At 39.1% G+C, this 21,775-nt stretch overlaps 1 protein-coding gene across 3 annotated transcripts in view; it reads right to left on the bottom strand.

Annotated features, from left to right (window-relative positions):
* csmd3b (CUB and Sushi multiple domains 3b) overlaps positions 1–21,775 on the bottom strand; it is a 472,577-nt gene that overhangs the window by 78,488 nt on the left and 372,314 nt on the right. For all 3 annotated transcript variants that reach the window (XM_059012706.1, XM_059012705.1, XM_059012704.1), the window contains exons 34-37: positions 16,091–16,294; positions 5,270–5,394; positions 4,864–4,960; positions 3,402–3,506 (exon numbers count right to left, since the gene is read on the bottom strand). In XM_059012706.1, coding sequence (XP_058868689.1) covers positions 3,402–3,506; positions 4,864–4,960; positions 5,270–5,394; positions 16,091–16,294 — 531 coding nt within the window. The remainder of the gene's footprint in view (positions 1–3,401; positions 3,507–4,863; positions 4,961–5,269; positions 5,395–16,090; positions 16,295–21,775) is intronic.

Here is a 21,775-nt window from a genome sequence, read left to right on the forward strand (position 1 = left end):
AACTTCCATTGCTATGCTAATGATATCCAGCTATACTTGTCCCTAAAGCCAGGAATTATTAGCTATTTGCCTTACAGACATCAAGCATTGGATGTCACAGAATGTTCTAATGTTGAATTCAGATAAAACAGGAGGTTACGCTAGTGGGATCACAGAACCAACTAAAAGGAAATGTGGGATTACATGAGCTCAACCTTTGCAGTCTCTCATCAAAACTTAAACTAGAAACTAAGAGTTTGTGGTCATTTTTGATCCTGTTCTATCATTTGAGGCTCATATTAGGGAAGTTACTAAAGTATCTTTTTACCATTTGAGAAATATAGTCAAACTTAGACCAAATATTTCAGTATCTGATGTCAAGAGACTAATGCGTGCCTTTGTTTCATCTAGAATTGATTATTGTAGTTCACCTTTTTCTGGTGTTCGAAAACGTGTGGTATCCCACTTGCAGCTTGTTCAGAATACTGCCGCTAGAATTCTGACTAAAACCAGGAAAAGTGAACATTTTACCCCTGTTTTCGGCTCTTTACACTGGCTCCCTGTGCAGTATAGCAGTGATTTTAAGATTGTGCTGTTAATTTACAAGGCCCTGAATGGATTAGCACCTAATTATTTGGAGGAGTTATTGACCCTGTATCTTCCAAACCGCACTCTGAGATCACAGGATGCGGGGCTGCTGGTTATTCCTAGGGTCAACAAAAGCAACACGGGAGTTAGGGCTTTTTCTTGTAGAGCTCCGAAATTATGGAATGCTCTGTCTTCGTTTGTCAGGGAAGCTGGGACCGTTACAGTTTTCAAGTCAAGACTAAAAACGCACTTTTATAAAATGTCTTTCTTATCTTAGTGGGTTTTAATGTAGCGGTATCTTTAAAATTGCTGATTTTGTATTATTATGTGTATACTGTTATTTGAATGGTCTGACTGTGGCAGTTGTATGTGTGATATGCTATACAAATGTATTGTGGTTTGTTCTTTTTCTTCTGCTATGTACTGTACAGTGTTTTGCGATATGTTTGTATAGAAAGCGCTATATAAATGCAATAAGTAAATAAATAAAACAAAGCCAGCATACTGTACTGTATGAACCGGTCAAAACTGCCACTTTGTTAACCACTACAAACTTTGCTCTGTTGGGAACCAAGTTATATATACTCATGTTTGAATTCTATTATCCCAGAAGTCAATGGTGGTCCTTCAGTCCGTTCTGTTTTTTGTAATTATAGATGAACCCGTTTTATATCACCTCACTTAATATCATGCCCCGTTTATTATCACAATTTTTCAAAAACCACTTTCCTTGCACCATAGGTTCTTTGAGAATTTACCTCTCTTAATATCATGTCACAAACCCGCTTACCAGCCTGTCAAATGCTGCGCGGCTGGGCTTTAAACAACAGGATAGAATTAATTTCCAACGCAACTAACAACCAATAATCATCTTGGCTGATAAACGGACATTTTGTGCAGCCTGTCATATGATGAGTTGACGGTCTTAACGGGATACAGTTCAGTTACAAAATACCAACGTCACCAAATGTTTCTTTTTTAACATGGTCAATCTTAGTCACTTTTTTTAGATAATGACACAAACTGTTTCGTTCCAGTTAATGATACAAAATGTATTTGTCCTGTAGTAAAGTATATGCATGTGTTTAAATGTAAAGAACGACTAAATGCACAGTACTAAAACACTGCTCTTTAAGTCAATGCTAGTTTTCTTTCTTTTTTTCCCACACTTGTAATGTGCTGTCATAAGCAAACGTGTTTATATCATGACCCGCTTTATATCACGAAGGATGCCTGAACTGCAGTCATGATATAATGTGAGTTCATCTATACTTTGTTGAGATGTAAAAAGCTGGTGTCACAACCGATATGCAATCAAGGTCCTCCTTTAATCTAGTATAACTTATTACAGGAATTGTCCAATTAGAATCTCGCCTAAGCACATTTCAACAAGCTTGTCATGTGCAGGACAAGGAGAGTAAATATAAAAAACACATTTATGTTCGATTTCAGGAATTTCATGAAATGCATGGAAATTCACTCATCATGTAAACCAACATGTAAATATGTTTCCACTGTTTGTTTATCAGTAGAAAATACTGTCTCCAATCTCATATATCTTAAAAAAAGATTTAGATTACATATAAACGACCATGCTTCCACATTTAAACAAGACATTAATTTCTTAAAAGTATGCACCAACTGTAATTGTGTATGTTGACTGATGCTGAACTCTGCAAGAATAATTTTAAATAATGCATTGCTCAGAATTAATTTAAATGCCCAAGGCGTTTTAACTGGTGGGTTAGCTTTAGCACTTAAGTGGATTTTGTAATCAATTTAGCAGTTGATATGGAAATGGAGCCTGGTATATCTTTTCACTTATTGTAGTTTTCAATTACAAAATCAGAATCTTGACATATTACATCCTTTACAGCTTTGAATGTACAAACACAGCTGATTTAAAAGCATACTAAACTTTTACAATAAACAATGGCAGCGTTTACATGGACAAGTGAATTCATAGTAATGTAGGGGAGGGGATATTTAAATGTACGTGTCTTCCTAGTAATTAGGAAAAGAATGACTGAATATCGTTGCCATGAAGATTTAAAAAATTAACAAGAGAAAAGAATTAACTTGTTGTCACGCACATTCTGCTGAAGTCTGCAAGAGACCTGGACTTGGGAGAAGATTCATCTTCCAGCAGGACAATGACCCCAAACATACAGCCAAAGCCACACTGGAGTGGCTTAAAAACAAAAAGGTCAATGTCCTGGAGTGGCCAAGTCAAAGCCCGGACCTCAATCCAATTGAGAATATGTGGAAAGAGTTGAAAATTGCTGTTCACCAAAGGTCCCCATCCAACTTGACGGAGCTTGAGCAATTTTGCAAAGAAGAATGGACAAAAATTGCAGTGTCCAGATGTGCAAAGCTGGTAGAGACTTATCCAAATAGACACATGGCTGTAATTGCTGCCAAAGGTGCCTCTACCAAATATTGACTCAAGGGGGTGAATACTTATGCAATCAATTATTTTCTGTTTTGTATTTGTAATTAATTTAGAACAATTTGTAGATTTTATTTTTCACTTTAACATTATTGACTTTTTTTGTGTTGATCAGTGGCAAAAACTCCTAATTAAATCCATTTTGATTCCATGTTGTAACACAATAAAATGTGGAAAAGTCCAAGGGGGGCGAATACTTTTGATAGCCACTGTGTGTTTGTGAATTCAAAGATGGGATCAAATAATACAAACGATGTACTTTTGTCAGGTGCCATTTTTTCTGATTTTGTATGAAAGGCATAAGACTGTTACCTTTTAAATACATTTTTTTTACATATCTGATAAATCTATTTTATCTGATACCAGCCGTATGCATATGCCATACCTGTGTATTCAAGATGAAATCCAGCAGCTGACACACTAATATCTGACTGAAAGTTCAGATACAGGTTATTCGATGTGCTGTTCAGAAGTTGCGGTATTGTCGTGCCTAAAACAATGTAACCAAACAAACTGGGTTAATGAGCAGGTTATTTTTATTTTTAAAGGAATTAACAAAAATCTGTAATTATACAAGTAGCATTATCTCTGCAGTGTTTTTTCATCATCTCCGAATGTAGTTTTTTCCTCTACATTCAAATATTTGTTCATTTTATGGTTTCTCAAACAATTCACAGCGAGTTATCAATTATGTGAACATGCAGATGAATATAAACAATGAAAGGTGAAAGGCTTAAGGTCAAATAGCTAATTTTTAATTATCTGAGAACAAAAAGACTGCAAATCCTCTTTAACTCTTTGATTGATGCAGTATTTCAGAAAAGAGCTTCAGATTAACTTACACAGAGAGACGTATATTTACACTGCTTAAATCCAGTAATGTGTGCAGTGGTACAAACTTCATCTAGCGCTTGAAAAAAACTAGCTCATGTATGGAGATGAGCTGCACCACAAAAAAAAAAAAAAAAAAGCTGCAATATCCGGTACAGACTGTACTGCGGTTTGTATAGATACTAGTATACAGGAGTCTGTGTTTCTCCAAATATCTCAGTATCTCAGTCTTAATTTACTTAGTAGACACCCAGTACCAAGGTTGATTCCAGGGGAATCAATGACCACCAATTCGCCCATCTAATCATGAATCCCCAGGAAATGCCCTGTGCCTCAGTTGGTATTGCTTAAATAGACATTAGAAAATGGATTGTAGATTTTCTTTAACCTGATTGCTCAATATGAGGTCAAATCTCTGTCAAAGGCCCTCAAATGTTGCTGTTCAAACTATGTTAAATCTCTGTTCCAAATCAATCAGCTGGAAAATAGTTATTATTTGAGTTATTGGAAATACCTATGATGCGACACTAACATCGTCCACCGCTGGGATATGCAAACCGCATTAGAGATGGAATATTGAGGAAAACGTTTGTATTAATTAACAACAAAGGCTAGTGCTGCATAAAATCATGAAAAAACAAACAGAAAAACTTTTTTTTTTTTTTTTTAATGCAGATTTTCAATAGCAATAGAACCCCCATAAGAAGGCTTTACTGTCTGGTAAGGCCCTTCTCTTTATGGCATGAGGTAGCTCTTACCAGACGGTAAAGCCCTTTTCTTCGGGCTGTATTACTTAAACAATATTACAGTGATTTGGACTGCATCTCTCAAACAGGGATTCACATATGATGATGGAGACTTTAATGCATGCATCCTTGTTAACAAGACAAATGTAGAAATGTGATTTCCAGTCCACAATGTTTACACACAATGGATGATTACAATGAGCTAATAATGTTTATGAAAGTCAAATGTGTGATTTATGTACTTTCATTACAAATAATATTGTCTTTTACCTGAATAGCTGCCAAGTCTTGGAGCATTGTTATCTGCTCCATCATAGAAATCTAATGAATCCCAATTATGCTCTGTAGCAAAACTTATAATTTGAATCTTATAAAGAGAAAGAAATAAAGTAGAGAGAGATTTTAACATTAACATTTGAATTTGGCAGTACTATATGTGTGCTGTACTATAGTATAACAAGAATAAAATGGGTGTTTATTAAATCTACAAATACATAATGATATAGAACAAGAACATCTGATCTAAATTTGAAATACTTTCCATAGCAGATCAAAAAAATCCCAATGCATAATGAATGCAATATAATGAAACATTCCTTTTATTAAAATTCTTTATACAAACAATAGTTTAGGTCTTGTACATTTTATTTATGCAACTTCCAAACAGCTCACTCACTTGAATGCCAGCTCCCTCTGGCACTGTGATCTTCCATATACAATTCAAATTGTTGTCATATGGCTCCGGGTAACCTGGAGATAAAATGGTTCCTCTGCGCTTAGTTAAAACCCCTCCACAGGGCACTAAAAGGAAAAAATTAAAAAGTAGGAAATAAAAAAATTCTGACACATAATATGAATCACATAACCCTGAAAAGGATAGCATGAAAGATTAGATTAAAAAGGCATAACATTAAACAAATAAACTGAAAAGTAGTTCAGAAAAAAGGTTATGAGTTGACTTCAGAACAAAATAATGATAGTATGGTATTGAATGACAATTTTTTTTTTTTTTTTACGGAGCTGCTATAAGGATTTAAAAATACCAAATAACAAAACAAACAATATTTGTGATACAGATAGCTTTGATACACATACAGTACTGTGCAAAAGTTTTAGGCAGGTGTGAAAAAATGCTGTAAAGTAAGAATGCTTTCAAAAATAGACATGTTAATAGATTATATTTATCAATTAACTAAATGCAAAGTGAGTGAACAGAAGAAAAATCTAAATCAAATCCATATTTGGTGTGACCACCCTTTGCCTTCAAAACAGCATCAATTCTTCTAGGTACACTTGCACAAAGGTCAGGGATTTTGTAGGCATATAGTCAGGTGGATGATTAAACAATTATACCAAACAGGTGCTATATCAATTCAATATGTAGGTTGAAACACAATCATTAACTGAAACAGAAACAGCTGTGTAGGAGGAATAAAACTGGGTGAGGAACAGCCAAACTCAGCTAACAGGGTGAGGTTGCTGAAGACAGTTTACTGTCAAAAGTCATACACCATGGCAAGACTGAGCACAGCAACAAGACACAAGGTAGTTATACTGCATCAGTAAGGTCTCTCCCAGGCAGAAATTTCAAGGCAGACAGGGGTTTCCAGATGTGCTGTCCAAGCTCTTTTGAAGAAGCACAAAGAAACGGGCAACGTTGAGGACCGTAGACGCAATGGTCGGCCAAGGAAACTTACTGCAGCAGATGAAAGACACATCATGCTTACTTCCCTTCGCAATCGGAAGATGTCCAGCAGTGCCATCAGCTCAGAATTGGCAGAAAACAGTGGGACCCTGGTACACCCATCTACTGTCCGGAGAAGTCTGGTCAGAAGTGGCCTTCATGGAAGACTTGCGGCCAAAAAGCCATATCTCCGACGTGGAAACAAGGCCAAGCGACTCAACTATGCACGAAAACACAGGAACTGGGGTGCAGAAAAATGGCAGCAGGTGCTCTGGACTGATGAGTCAAAATGTGAAATATTTGGCTGTAGCAGAAGGCAGTTTGTTCGCCGAAGGGCTGGACAGCGGTACACGAATGAGTGTCTGCAGGCAACAGTGAAGCATGGTGGAGGTTCCTTGCAAGTTTGGGGCTGCATTTCTACAAATGGAGTTGGGGATATGGTCAGAATTAATGGTCTCCTCAATGCTGAGAAGTACAGGCAGATACTTATCCATCATGCAATACCATCAGGGAGGCATCTGATTGGCCCCAAATTTATTCTGCTGCATGACAACGACCCCAAACATACAGCGAAAGTCATTAAGAACTATCTTCAGCGTAAAGAAGAACAAGGAGTCCTGGAAGTGATGGTATGGCCCCCACAGAGCCCTGATCTCAACATCATTGAGTCTGCATGGGATTACATGAAGAGAGAGAAGCAACTGAGGCTGCCTAAATCCACAGAACTGTGGTTAGTTCTCCAAGATGTTTGGGCCAACCTACCTGCCGAGTTCCTTCAAAAACTGTGTGCAAGTGTACCTAGAAGAATTGATGCTGTTTTGAAGGCAAAGGGTGGTCACACCAAATATTGATTTGATGTAGATTTTTCTTCTGTTCACTCACTTTGCATTTTGTTAATTGATAAATATAAACTATTAACATGTCTATTTTTGAAAGCATTCTTACTTTACAGCATTTTTTCACACCTGCCTAAAACTTTTGCACAGTACTGTATATTTCTGCAATGTTAACAGTCATTATTTTCACAGTTATTACAGTTTATTATTTGCTATTTTTAAAAACTGTTGCCATAGTAAAGAGTGACTGCAATCGCTGTTATCATTAATCATTTCATCATCTTTTTTACAGCTTGTTTCTGGATTTAATTAAATGTTCAGTTCAGTACATGTTTTGCTAAGCATTTCGGGGTAAAAGTTGATGTTTTTTGGTTTATAAATACAGCATTGTAATGGCCCATGTAATGCTATTGTACAGTAGAAAGAATCAGGACCTGGGGACAGATTTAGTGCAAAGAATAGAAAAAGGAGTTTCTGTGCCGGTATCGTGGTCTGTGACACATCTATCTCTATATGTCTCACAGGATGGAAAACATTTCCAAAAACAAAAGAACAATCACACACACATTTGTTTTTGTTGTTTTTGCTTCAATGTATCTTATAATGAATACAGTACTTTAATATATATATATGCCCTTTCTATACGTACATGCCCTGCTAGAAATATTGCCTCTTTACCCAACTCTTACCCCTTATGTAAATATCTTGGTATCACTGAAAAGGTAAAGTCTCCTCTTAAAAAATGCAGTATTATCAGTATTATTACTGTACCTCATTATCCCCAGCTCTGCGGGGTCTGTCTGCCCATCCATCTGTGTGTCACACTTACATGTTTGCATATATCTGGAGAGCCGCTGATCTAATTGTCATGAAACTGGGTAATTACATAATTTGGCAAACATTATTGTGAATATAAGATTATAGGGATATATGTTGGTGTCTATCCCTCCATCCACATTGGATGCATGTCAAGGTTTATGCATATACAACGTACAACTGACAGGTATGGTTTTAGGAGTAATTCTGATTTCAGTAATCATGAATTACCTGTAATTGGTTGAATAGCGTTGCTGAATTTCAAAAACAGTCAATCAGAAATCAAACTTAAAACGTATAAGAAACTAGACAAATGTTTTGGCCTTCATTTCTTTATTTAATATGTGCTGTTGTTTTGGGCGTGTGACTTACTGTGCGGACCTGATGGACCTGTGTGGAACTGTCGCCTCTCAAACACTTACATGTACCTCAGACACTTACATTTAACCACAGTCCTTGCTACAATGTGCACAACGTGCTCACCATAAACATTTAGAGCAAACAAATCGAAATGTAGCGAATACTGTTATGATCCACTTAAATACTGCAATTTAGAAATGTTTACTTCTACACACAGGTTGAACAGCTGTATTTTATTTACAGTAGTCGTTGTAGACAAGGGCAGTCAGAAGGCTCCAAAGGTTGACTTGCGCTCCGGTGTCATGCTCCTTATGAATTTTTTCATGAGGGACAGCTGTCGAATGTCACTGTGTATTAGTGTCAGAAGCCTGTATACATTACAGTAGAACGGTTATTGAAAATGTCCCAAAAAATAATATCTGATTTTTTTGTAGATTCTCAGTGGCACCACATGTTAAAATCAGCTCATCACAAATGCCGCTAACTATGGGGTGCTGCTTTGTTATTAAAAGAAAGTTGGAATAAATACACCTTTTCTTATATGAGGAGCCGTTAGAGAGAGAGCGAGAGAGAGAGAGAGAGAGAGAGAGAGAGAGAGAGAGAGAGAGAGAGAGAGAGAGAGAGATTGATTAATTAATTTTAATATGCATGTTTATTTATCTATTTATTTATTTATTTATTTTAGCCTATAAAGTTACTAGGAGAGTGTATAGCGCCTAGAAATATATGTTTGGGATGCACTATCACCCACAGAGTGAAATGTATATATTTGTGTACAGTCTTCCTACATATTTTGTATTTAGTGGATACGGTAAAACATTACTTTTTTGTTCATGGTGCATCTAAAGCCCTGTTAACATTTTACAACATGAGATATGGTACGTTGATGTGGTAAACTTACTTTCTAATCACCTTGTATATATATATATATATATATATATATATATATATATATATATATATATATATACAAATTACACAATCAGGTCAAGCTCCTTAAGCAAGAATTTGCCCTTTTTGTCTTGTTTGCATTTGTGTTTTGATTTTTTTTTTTTCTGCTGTTTTGGGACAGGTTTTGATTCCAATTGTGTTGATACAGCACTGACAAGTTAACACATTTAACTAACATTTTGTTGGCGGATTACACTACTTAAATGCTCATGAATTATTCATTTAAAGCTCCCAAGAAGCACAGAAAATTATGCATGAAATGCGATCCAGTGGTGGGTGAAACAGAGTATCGCTTTAGAAAATAGGAGGATAGTTTTTGTGGACAAATTCTATGGATTTTGCAGTTTCCACCGGAAATTAAACCCCTTTTGAAAATCAGGCCCATAATGTCATAAAGTATTTATGTTGCAAAATACATCACTCTACCCCCTACCATTGCCAATATATTAATGGTAGAAAATTTGTTTTAAATGGAAATGAAGCTGAAACCATAACTACAACATTTGGACAGACTTTTTGCCCTGGAATCCCAGAATAACTATGGCGTGATTTACATGCTGTTTAGAAACTCAAAATTCTCTCTCTCCGTTGTCGTGAGAATGTGACGCACATTCCTCATTCTACAAGAAGTGCACAACCAAAACATGTCATGACTTAAAAGGGATGGTAACTCACCTTCTCATGTAAAAAGCAGAGCAAATTGACCAATAACTAAGTTTTGTTTTGCGTGGAAACAAGTCAGAAAGACGTATTTTATGTTCACAAGACTTCAGCAGTGAAGATCTCATTTGTGACTTAACCTCGGACAACTTTCTGCTATAACTAAACGCTGTACCAAGTAAATATTTATTAACAACTGAGATCTGCTGGAAGTTGTCCTGGCAAGCTTCTTTGACCAAATAGCGAAAAATAAGCATATAGTAGGATGCGTTTAGAGACCTCTTCATTCAGTATTTTTTTGTATATGACACCATTTATTCAACTTTTCAAATTATTGCCATTTACAGGTGACCCATAAAATGATAGAGCTTTACAGTTTAATTGTTTTATAAGCAAAGTTATTAACAATACTGAAGCGTCTACAAATTAAAAAAAAAACACTATGAAAAACTACTCACTTCTAAATCTTTTGTAGTCATTTTTGTATTACTTTAGTATAAATACATGTTAATTTGGATTCATATGTTGTTTTTTTCTGACTTTATGTGAACGAAAAGACACAAATTCGCCCGTTTTCTCATTGGAAATAGGTACATTTCAAAATATCACTGTCCTGGTCACAAAAGCAAAGTTTGTGGGGGATAATAGCCATTTTCTATACTTTTGAGGCATAAGCAATTAGGAAATAACACTTACTACCCAGGAACAAAAAAAAAAAAAAAAATTGTTACACGGTGAAATCAGCCCTTTGCAATAAATATGTAAATAAATAAATAAATAAATAAATAAATAATGAAGCCCTCTGCAAAGCATTGAAAGATATTTTTTTCCCTTAGCAATAAGATGCAATTCATTTATGTACACTGTCCTTAAGTAGCATCTATCATGGGTACCTACCAAGGACAAAAAAGTCAGGTTTGTTCCCCAAAATGTATAAAATTAGCATAGCTGGGAAATCGTGCTGGTGGTCTCCTATATTATTGCTGCAGGCTAGCCTCAGCATCAGGCTTTAGCGACTGTGTTTAGAGTTGAAGTAAAATCTCTTAAACCTAATTCATACAGAAAGATTTTTTTCAGAACATGAAAAAAATGGTTCCACGAATTTGTTCAAAAAGACAAAAATGGGACTGTGGCAGTGTGGCAGGGTGAAAGCCCTGCCGGTGCACAGGTGTGTGGGGAATATTCCTCCCGGCAAAAACACGTGGGAATGTGGCTGGAGCCATAAATTGAATACATGATTAAATGATTAATTAGGCTCCAGCCATATGTGTATAAAGAGTAATCCTGGGTGTTAGTTGAGAATTGTGATGGTGAAGGTACGGTGCGGTGCTGGTTGTCTGAGTTTTTGTTGTTTTGTATTTGTATTGTGATTTGTAAATAAATGCGCATGAGCGCTTGAACTGTAAAGTGCTAGTCTCTGAGTCTCATTGTCGACGCTACCCAGTCACAGGGGCTTAACATCAGTTTGCTACAAGACTTACAGAACGAAGTTCTAGAAAATTACAAAAATGCCCGGATGGATTGGCTTTCTACTGAGGAATTTGGACTACCGGTACACTGGATCCCTGTGACAAGCAGGCTGTAGTGGTGACGTCAGACCAGTAAAGGAGTACACAGACAGACAGTACTGGAGTTGAAACTGAAGTGCAATAGCTACGCTCAGTGTGTTTAATAAACAAACAAAAATAAAAGGTTGACAAAACACAGGACACGGCACTCAAGGCCAAAATAAATAGACAAACAAAACGGATTAACACTAAACAAACAGTGGATGAACAGACAAACAAACACGGTGAGTCAAACAAACTTATATTTACTTTTTCCTTAGTTTTACTTTTTATTTTCTCCTTCTCCACACCCGTTCTCCACTCACCGACCACACAACCCCGAGTGAGTAAAACGTGCATCTATATATACTGTTGTGCCGGGATACAATTACTAATTAATTATTCACTTGAATCCCAGCACGTGAACTAATTCTGTACAACCCCGTGCTCACATATTACATACTTTAAATGCACGTGAAGTGCAATCCCGTGCCTAAATAAAATTATACATTTTAAATACGCACACCCATTTATATCCCGTGCAGCAATATCTATACACCAACATTTACACACCACACGCAACATATAACACAGAAATGCACACAGGGGTGGGGCACATTGCCACAATCCCCAATTACAAAAACATATATAACAACGTTATATGTAGGAAGCCTTTCTCTGTCCCTGTGGATTTTGGATTCAGGTATAAGAAGAAGAAGAAGAAGAAGATTATGTAGTGGGAAATGTGGGCGAGGAGGGTAGCCTATTGTAAATTTACTACCAGTATTTTGAAAATGTACTGTACTAAACATTTTGACTGTGTTTTTTTATATATATTTTTTTATATATATATATATCATAAACCTTTTAAAGTGCTAGATTTTAGCTCCATTTGACTAAAATAAGGAGGAGAATTGACGAAGCTACCATTCTGTAGGAAACCTTGTATACCAGTATATTATATGTGTACATCTATAATATGTATATATATATATATATATATATATATATATATATATATATATATATATATATATATATGCCAGGGGTGGCCAAACTTCCTGACCCTATGAGCCGCATACCAACATTTCCATATGGCCGAGAGTCGCAGGACACATGCTAGTTGTTAGGCTATCTCTTGATGGCAGCAAAATACATAGGAACAATGGATAGAACATTGCAGAGCCTTACAGTTTTTGTATAATTGCTATTGTTCTGTAGATTTACAATGTATTAAACTTGAAAATGTAACACTACAGTGTTTTTCCATTATTTCTGTTTATACTGTATGTATTACGCAATTTAAATAAAACATATTCCGTTATTATGAAGCAAAAAACAATAACTGACCTTGAAGATCTAAATGATGGGTTTTTAAAAAAAAATGCTTTTATGTATTAAATACTTTTCAGAGCTTTATGAATGACACATACACTATATTTATTTTGAAAGGGATCACACTACCTGCTCATGACGAGACTTAAGATATGTGAATATAATATACATTTTAGACCTGCAATATAACATTTAAACATGCATTCTCTAGTCTAGCGCCAACACTCCAATTACATACAAAGATGAATTAATCTGAATAAGGGCGTTTGGCATGAGCAACATTCCATGCCATACAAAACTCTCGAGTCCTTACATCAGCTTCTTTACTGAACGCCGAAAGCAGCACCTCCTGTCTGCTGAGGCGTGCTTTTAAAGAGGCCAGCATGTTTCTCCTCAAGTCTGATCCAGGAGGATATTCTGATGAAAATGTGTTGTGATTTGTTTCACCATGACATTTGTGGCTGCTCGCCTTGTACAGACTACAGTGTGTAAGCAATTTGTTCCAGAGGTTTACCACTGTTTTCAATGAAAGCAAAATCTTTCTCCCAGTCTGGTTTAAAGTCCCATACTTTTGTTTAATGTTTGCTCAATGCCACTGTTTCCACAAAACGAATGAGCACTTAATTCAATTATGAAACTGATTTTCAACTCCACATCCGGCTTTCACACAGTGATCGAAATACGCATGTGCCAGCGAGTGGTGTCGAAAGTCAAGAAGTGACGAAATATCCTTGCAGTGAGCATGCAGGCTCAAAATAACAGGAGAGAGAGAATGGGAGAGAAGAAAGAATAATTAACACCAACGAATACAGAGAACAAACATACTAAACTTGTGTTTATTTTAACGCTTTCTCTCTTTTTGTTTATTATTCTTTCTTCAGTTCATTCGAGGCGCTAAGTGTGCGTCACCTGGCATTCACCGGGAGCTGCACTTGAACTGCCCAAGAGCCGCATGTGGCTCGTGAGCCGCAGTTTGGCCACCTCTGATATATGCAGTCAAAAAATAATTAGCAAGGTACACAGGGTGATTCATACAGTCAGGGGAGCACAGGTTCGTGTCCTGGCTGTGCAAAGCTGGTGGTCTTTGCGAGGGAATCCAGAGGGAGTGCCGCATTTGCTCTGGTGCTCTCACGGGAGGCAAAACAGCCAGTGACTGTTTCTCTTCATAGTTCTACAGCAGACCCTACCGGCCAGGCACTCACTGAGCTCAGGCAGACACCTGCAGGGCTGACCTTCAGAGGCCGGTAGCTCGCTGACATCCGCTCTCGTGTTCCTTGGTGTAGAACACAAAACTGGCTTGGTCGTGGGATCGGAGGAATCCCACTGAACCTTCAGTTCGCCTGAGCTGTGTGGGGAGTTGCTGCGGTGAGGGAAAAGGGACATCCTAAACTGGGGAGAAAATCAGGGGTAAAAGAATTGGGCACACTAAATAAAAATAAAAAAAATAAAAAAAATGATTAGCAAATATTGCATGGATAGTGCAAAGTGCTCTTTTATGGATTTTTTGTGGTATTGTCTATGTAATAATATGTTTTGTTTTGTTTCCTTTGCTTTATTATTTTATTTTTTTGGTGGCCAAATGAGGCAGGCTGCGCTTGCGGTTCTTCAACACAGCATAAAAACTTATTGTGAAACCCAGTTTAAGAAAGCTGCACGATATCAGTTATTGTGCCAGGCCAAAACAGAACACAGAAAGAAAAAATGGAATTTGGAAGAATTTCCCTCCCTAAAGGAAAACAGAAACCCAAATTACCTGAAAGGTACTACCAAAACAGTATAAGAAAAAGGTAGTCTTATTTTTGCATGTAAACCATGCCAATGATGAATGCCATTTTCCTTATTGAGAATTAAAAAAATAAATGTTCCCATATACAGTATTGTCCGACTGTCACAGCACACAACCCATACAAACATTATTATCAGGTCAATCAGGCATGCTCATGCTATTACTTACATTAATATAACTCAGGAGTCAAAGCTAAAATGTATTTAAAAAAAAAAAAAAAAAAGATAACCATTTTTTTTTTTTTTTATCATACTGATAATGTTTTGCATGAAACACCAACATAACTGACATTCTCTGGTATACTGTATGACGTGCTGTTCGCTACTACCACTGGACTGAGGATATGTTCTTATTGCTGGAATGATCCAATTGAAATTACAATCCCAAGCTTACAGTATAAAAAGGGTTTCAGGCCGATACAGTATGTTGTACTCAGTATTGTAAAACAACGGTGGACCGACAGGGTAGTGGGGAGCAGACTTTGTAATCTATTACAGTCACTTGCTACACCTACCCTGGGAAGAGGAAAGCATTAAGTAGGGATCAAATGTGTTCCATTCTCCAGCGCTGACATCCCACCCTTTTCCTTGCACCATGCAAACAAAAACATTTATAAGAAAAGAGATCTAAAACTGTAACTTTATACTTGTGGTGCCCAGTTTGTGGCTTTAAACAAATACCATTCTTAATTATTAGGGATGTGCAAAAAACAAACTTCCCCTTCCCCATGTGTTACTGTTTACTTTTGATTCAAAATTGAAGTTTTACTGCATTTATGGAATTTTGTACAATGTTTAAAGAGAATTTCAATGTATCCAAAAAAGTGAAACCTCCAATTTTCACACACCCCTTTTTGGTATTTGCTTATATACAGTATATATATATATATATATATATATATATATATATATATATATATATATATATATATATATATATATAGATCAGTCCCTTTATATTGGAAACTATTGGCCAAACTAATTTTACATTTTATAAATGCATGCAGTAAACAAAGCAAATGTGCAGCACGTTTTATTTTGATGCAATTAACATATCATTGCTGATGAATCAAAATCGATCCACATGTGCTTTGTTTATTGCATAGACTTGTACTTTCCTAAAACCAGTTTTTCTATCTAATGGTTAATTAAATTGACCTTTAGGATCTGACGTGAGTACTGTAGGCGAGTGGTATTCTTAATTGTATAACTCAATAATTAAGCTAGTGAGTCACGAAAATATATTTTCTTCAGTGACAAAAAAGAATAATTAGGCAGCATTCGTTGAAAGGTACCAGTAGAATTCCAGATACAAAAAAACAAACACAAATAAACATTGAATTATCTATAAAAATAAAAATGATACACTGAATGTTATAAAATGTTAGTAAAACACGTGGCGAGCATGAGCCACTTATCTTGTAATTCATGTAATAAACTTTAACTTACAATCTACTTCATTCTTCTCCCCTCTTCTCAGGAATTAAACGCATCTTTATAAAAGATTAGGCGCATCTACTCACCATCGCAAGTAGGCAGAGAGTCATTCCACTGAGCCAGAGCATTGGGAACGGTATCACATCTAATTGCAGTAGATCCGTTTAGAGTGTATCCAGGATTGCATTCAAATAGAACCACTGAGCCAACTGCAAAATCATTTCCAATCCTTTTTCCGAATCTTGGCTCAGGCACAGAGCTACACTGGGTCGCACTTGTCCGTGGAACAGCTGCACATGTAAACAAATGATTAAAAAACACTATCATATAAAAAATAAATGTGCACATACCTGGGGGAAAAGATTAAAACATGCCTTAGGGATCACTTTTACAGTAAGGCTGGCCACCTGTCACAAAAGACAACATTTTTTCTGGTTCACTGAATTTGTGTAATGTAAGTGCACCCAGAGTGATAAGCAAAGCTTTTAATTATAAACCTTTTTTTTGTGGGACATACTGAATTTTGGTTACTGTTACTTCCACATATCTTTATACTTCCAGTACAAGAGATCACATTGAGGCTTAACAGGAAGGTATGAACGAATAGGTATTTTGAATCAAAAGCTATTTTTATCAGCCATGTCTTTGAATTATCTTCATATCCTTAAAAATAAATAAATAAATAACCAGCACATACATTGCTGCTTTTGCTAAGGATTTTAAAATAGTATTTTAAACAACATCTGTCTAAGACCACTAAGATATAATATCTCAAACATTACTGGAATTATTATTATTATTATTTATTTCTTAGCAGATGCCCTTATCCAGGGCCACTTACAGTCAAATGAGTTTACAAGCTTTCCTAACAAGGCCCGGTTGCTATAACAACAACACATCCTTGTTAGTTTGTCAGCATGATCACATGTGTCAAGGAATAAAACCTGTGGTTTCTAATTCTAGCAAGTACTATTCAATGCTTTAAGAACTCTGGTGTGCTTAAAATCAGCCTAATTGAGGAATAACCCATGTTGATAACAATACTAAAGGACTTCACAGTTGTTAGAAATCTCAGTCTAGTCAAAAGCGTGCTGCAACCTATAATTGGATGACTTATGATCCCTATAATCTGCAAAATATTCTATGTAATCACTATTGAGTCACTATTCTGTATTTGTATTCTATATACAAAACTTCCAAATATACAGGATGTGTAAGAGAGAGAGAGAGAGCGAGAGAGAGGGTTGGATACTGAATAGTGACTAAGCAAGTCAAAGCAGAGTTTGTTTATTATTGAACAGAGAAGATTAGTTCACAGATTGTAGATCCCACCAAAGTTTTCATACACTGTGTCATATCTACACTGTACACTACCATTGCTGGTAGTGTCACGTGAGCTATTCAGTGTGTTAATATGTAAATAAATCCTATTCGCTTGTGTGGCGTATCATCTTCAACGTCCGTCTCCATCACCTGCCTGTCAGTCAGCAGCAACTGCATACATCCACACGGCAGACGGCTACCCTGTCACAAGCATTAATACCCTGTATCTTTCTAAACAAGAGATTTAGGGGAGTCCCCTAATAAAAGCTGAATCTCAAAACAATACTTGTGTGAATATAGTAATTGTTACAGCTGTGTATAATGGTATTAAAAACAGGATTCATTTATCCGACTTTTTACATATCCACCCTTACTCTATATCCACCCTTACAGTCTGTATTTTGTAATTTTTTGGTTTGTTTCGAAAAAATAAATCGACAACACAAGGTCCAAATAAAAGTTTTTGGCTGCTTTCCTTTTAAATTCAGTGATATGCTGCTGCTGACTGAGGTTTAATATACAGTGCTGTGAAAAAGTATTTGCCCCCTGTCTGATTTTCTGCATTTTTGCATATTTTTGACACTGAATGTTATCAGATCTTCACCCAAAACCTAATATTAGATAAAAGGGACCCTGAGTGAACAAATAACACAAAAATTTGATACATATTTCATTTATTTACTAAAGAAAGTTATGCAACACTCAATGCCCCCGTGTGAAAAAGTAATCACCCCCTTAGACTCAGTAACTGGTTATGCCACCTTTAGCAGCAATAACTGCAACCAAACGCTTCCTGTAGTTATTGATTAGTCTCTCACAGCACCGTGGAGGATGTATGGCCCACTCCTCCATGCAGAATTGCTTCAACTCAGTGACATTTGTGGGTTTTTGAGCATGAACTGCTCGTTTTAGGTCCTGCCACAACATCTCAATGGGGTTTAGGTCTGGATTTTGACTAGGCCATTCCAAAACTTTAAATTTCTTGTTCTTCAGCCATTCTGATGCAGACTTGCTTGTGTGTTTCTGATCATTGTCTTGCTGCATGACCCAGCTGTGCTTCAACTTCAGCTCACGAATGGATGGCCTGACATTCTCCTGTAGAATTCTCTCATACAGAGGAGAATTCATGGTTCCTTCAATGATGGCAAGGCGTCCAGGTCCTGATGCTGCAAAGCATCCCCAAACCATTGCAGTGTTTGGTTTTTGCCAGACATAACGGGGCCCATGTCGGCCAAAAAGTTCCACTTTTGACTCATCTGTCTATAGAGCATTGTTCCAGAACTCTTGAGGATCATCCAGGGGCTTTTTGGCAAACTTGAGACGAGCATTCATGTTCTTCTTAGTGTGCAATGGTTTCCGCCTTGCTACTCTGCCATGAATCCAATTTTTGCCCAGTGTCTTTCTGATGGTGGAGTCATGAACACTGACCTTAGCCGAGGCGAGAGAGGCCTGCAGATCCCTGGATGTTGTTCTAGGGTTCTTTGTGACTTCCTGGACGATTTTACGCTTTGCTTTTGGAGAGATTGTGGCAGGACAGCCACTCCTGGGAAGATTCACTACTGTCCCAAACTTTCTCCATTTGGACAATATGGCTCTGATTGTGGTTCGGTGGAGCCCCCTGAGCCTTAGAAATGGCTTTGTAACCCTTTCCAGACTGATGGGCATCAACAACTTTTTTCCGTTGGGCCTGTAACTGCTGCTCCCACCGCCCCAACCACAACTGCAACAGCGGCCGGAGGAGCCAGAGAACCTGTTCCCCTGGTGCACCTGGTGCGGAGAGGTGGATCACCGCTGGAGGGACTGCTCCGAGGTGCCACCGAGCTGGTGCGGGCGATGTGAGGAAGGGGGACATGACTGGTCAGGATGCCCCTATGCCAGCTCGCCAGTGCCCAAGCGGAAGGAGCCTGAACGTCCTACGCCTGAGTGGGAGGAGCCCGAACGTCCTACGCCTGAGTGGGAGGAGCCCGAACGTCCTACGCCTGAGTGGGAGGAGCCCGAACGTCCTACGCCTGAGTGGGGGGAGCCTGAACGTCCACAGCCCAAGAGGGGGGAGTCGGTGCGTCCACAGCCCAAAAGGGAGGAGTCGGTGCGTCCACAGCCCAAAAGGGAGGAGTCGGTGCGTCCACAGCCCAAAAGGGAGGAGTCGGTGCGTCCACAGCCCAAAGGGAGGCAAGTCGGGGCTTCCACAGCTCTGGGACCCAAGCCACCAGCAGAGGGAAAATGCCTGCTGGTTCAGCCCCAAGAGCCGGAAGGGGAGGGGTTACAGGCCCAACCCCCTGGAAATTTTTGGGGGGGAGAGGGGCAGGAGGCTGGTGTCCCCCAGCAGCCTCTATTCATGCTGCTGAAGGCAGCACGGCGCGCACCAGCCCAGCCGCCACAGCGGAGGGAGCCAGCGCCGCCAGGAGCAGAGGAGCTGCCTCTGCCTCCGCCACCTCCACCGCTTCCTCCACTAGGAGCAGAGGAGCAGGAGCTGCCTCTGCCTCCACCACCTCCAGGAGCAGAGGAGCAGGAGCTGCCTCTGCCTCCACCACCTCCAGGAGCAGAGGAGCAGGAGCTGCCTCTGCCTCCACCACCGCCAGGAGCAGAGGAGCTGGAGCTGCCTCTGCCTCCGCCACCGCCCGGAGCAGAGGAGCAGGAGCTGCCTCTGCTGCCCGTACCTCCGCAGGGAGTACGGTGGCCGGAGCCCCAGAAAGGGGAGCTACCGGCCACGAAGAAGGGGGAGGAGGTCTGGAGACCACTTTCCCCAGCAGCAGTTTCGCTGCAGGAGTTCTTGTGGCCGGAGCCCCACAGGAGGGAGCTGCCGGCTACGAAGAAGGGGGAGGTAGGGGGACCACCTGCCCCCGCAGCTTTTTCGCTGCAGGACGGGACCAACAGGCTGTCAGCCGTGCCACTACCGGCAGGGGTGCTGACAGCATTGCCAGCCAAGGGCCCACTGAAGCCTCCCTTCCCAGCCCGAGACTTTGTCCTGGACTGTTGGGTTTTTAAGGGGGGAGGTGGCCGTTGAGGCCATGTGTGCTGCGCACAAGGGGGGGGTATATGTGGCAAAGTGCCCCGCCCCTGTGTGCATTTGTGTGTTTTGTGTATGTATGCGTGCGTATGTTAATGTTGGTGTATAGATTGGTACACGGGATATAAACGGGTCTGTGTTTCACGTATATTTAAAAAGTGTAGATTTGTATGTAGGCACGAGGAGGGCACAAATCACTTCACGTGCTGGTTAAATGTAATATGTGAGCACGGGATTGCACAGAATTAATTCACGTGCTGGGATTCAAGTGAATAATTAATTAGTAATTGAATCCCAGCACAACAGTATAAATAGGCACATTTTTAGTCAGGCAGGGTTGGGTGTTCGGTGAGTGGAGAACGGGATTGGAGACGGAGGTAGTAATTGTTAGAATAAGAGTAATAGTTAACGTGTTTTCACTCACCGTGTTTGTTCGTCTGTCTGTCCTGCACCGTCTGTTTAGTGTTTAGTCGTTTTGTATGTCTGTTTATTTTGGCGTCAAGTGCCGTGTCCTGTTTTTGTGCTGTTTGAAACCTTTTATTTTGTTAATAAACGCTGAGTGCAGCCATTGCACTCAGCTCATCATCACCACCTTCTGTGTTTGTGTATTTCTGTCTGGTCTGACGCCACCCACTCTGGCCGTCTTTGTGACAGGGGGGCAATAACTTTTTCACACCTGAAGATTGCATGTTTGATTACCTTGCACACCAAACAAATGAAAGAAGCACCAAACTTTGGTGTCATTTTTTCTCTCATAGACTCCCTCTATATACTACTACAACCCACAAAAAATCTGACCAAATACAATGTGAAAAATGTGCAAAAATGCAGAAAATCAGACAGGGGGCAAATACTTTTTCACAGCACTGTACTCTTTCTCCTGAGCCAACATATGACATGATTTCAATCCAAACAGGAAAACACGTGACAATGTCATAATTAAAACCACTAACATGTTGTGATTGGTTGGGGGGAGTGCCCGGGGAGCCTACGGCCTGTTCAAAAAGGGGCTGCGCCACAGATCTTGGCTGCTGCCAGGCCATGGACCCACAGACGAGCACAGGGGCTGACGCTCCTGTTACCACAGAGGGGGAGAGTGTCCAGTCCAGGAGGAAAAGTACTACTACAGAACCCACCAACTCCCAGACGGGTTCTGTGAAGGCGCTGCCCAGCCGGGACCGTCAGAAGGAGCCAGAGTCCCCAGGTAGATGCCGCCAAGTTGGGTTAGTTTAGGGGATATTGATCTCAAACAGTATAGTGAGGGTTTCGTAGTGCAGTAGGTTACTGGAGCGGGACCTCTCTTTTAGTGGGAGTAGCGCTTGTTGTCTGTGGGCAAACTTTTATTTCGTAGCTTTGTTTTGTTTTTGCATTCATTAAATCTGCGCGCCTGTGCAGCATGTCAAACACCAATGATCAGTGTCTTGGCTCTTATTACCAGTGA

This window comes from Acipenser ruthenus, chromosome 3 (genome assembly GCF_902713425.1).
Source record: "Acipenser ruthenus chromosome 3, fAciRut3.2 maternal haplotype, whole genome shotgun sequence".
NCBI classification, from domain to species: Eukaryota; Metazoa; Chordata; class Actinopteri; order Acipenseriformes; family Acipenseridae; genus Acipenser; species Acipenser ruthenus.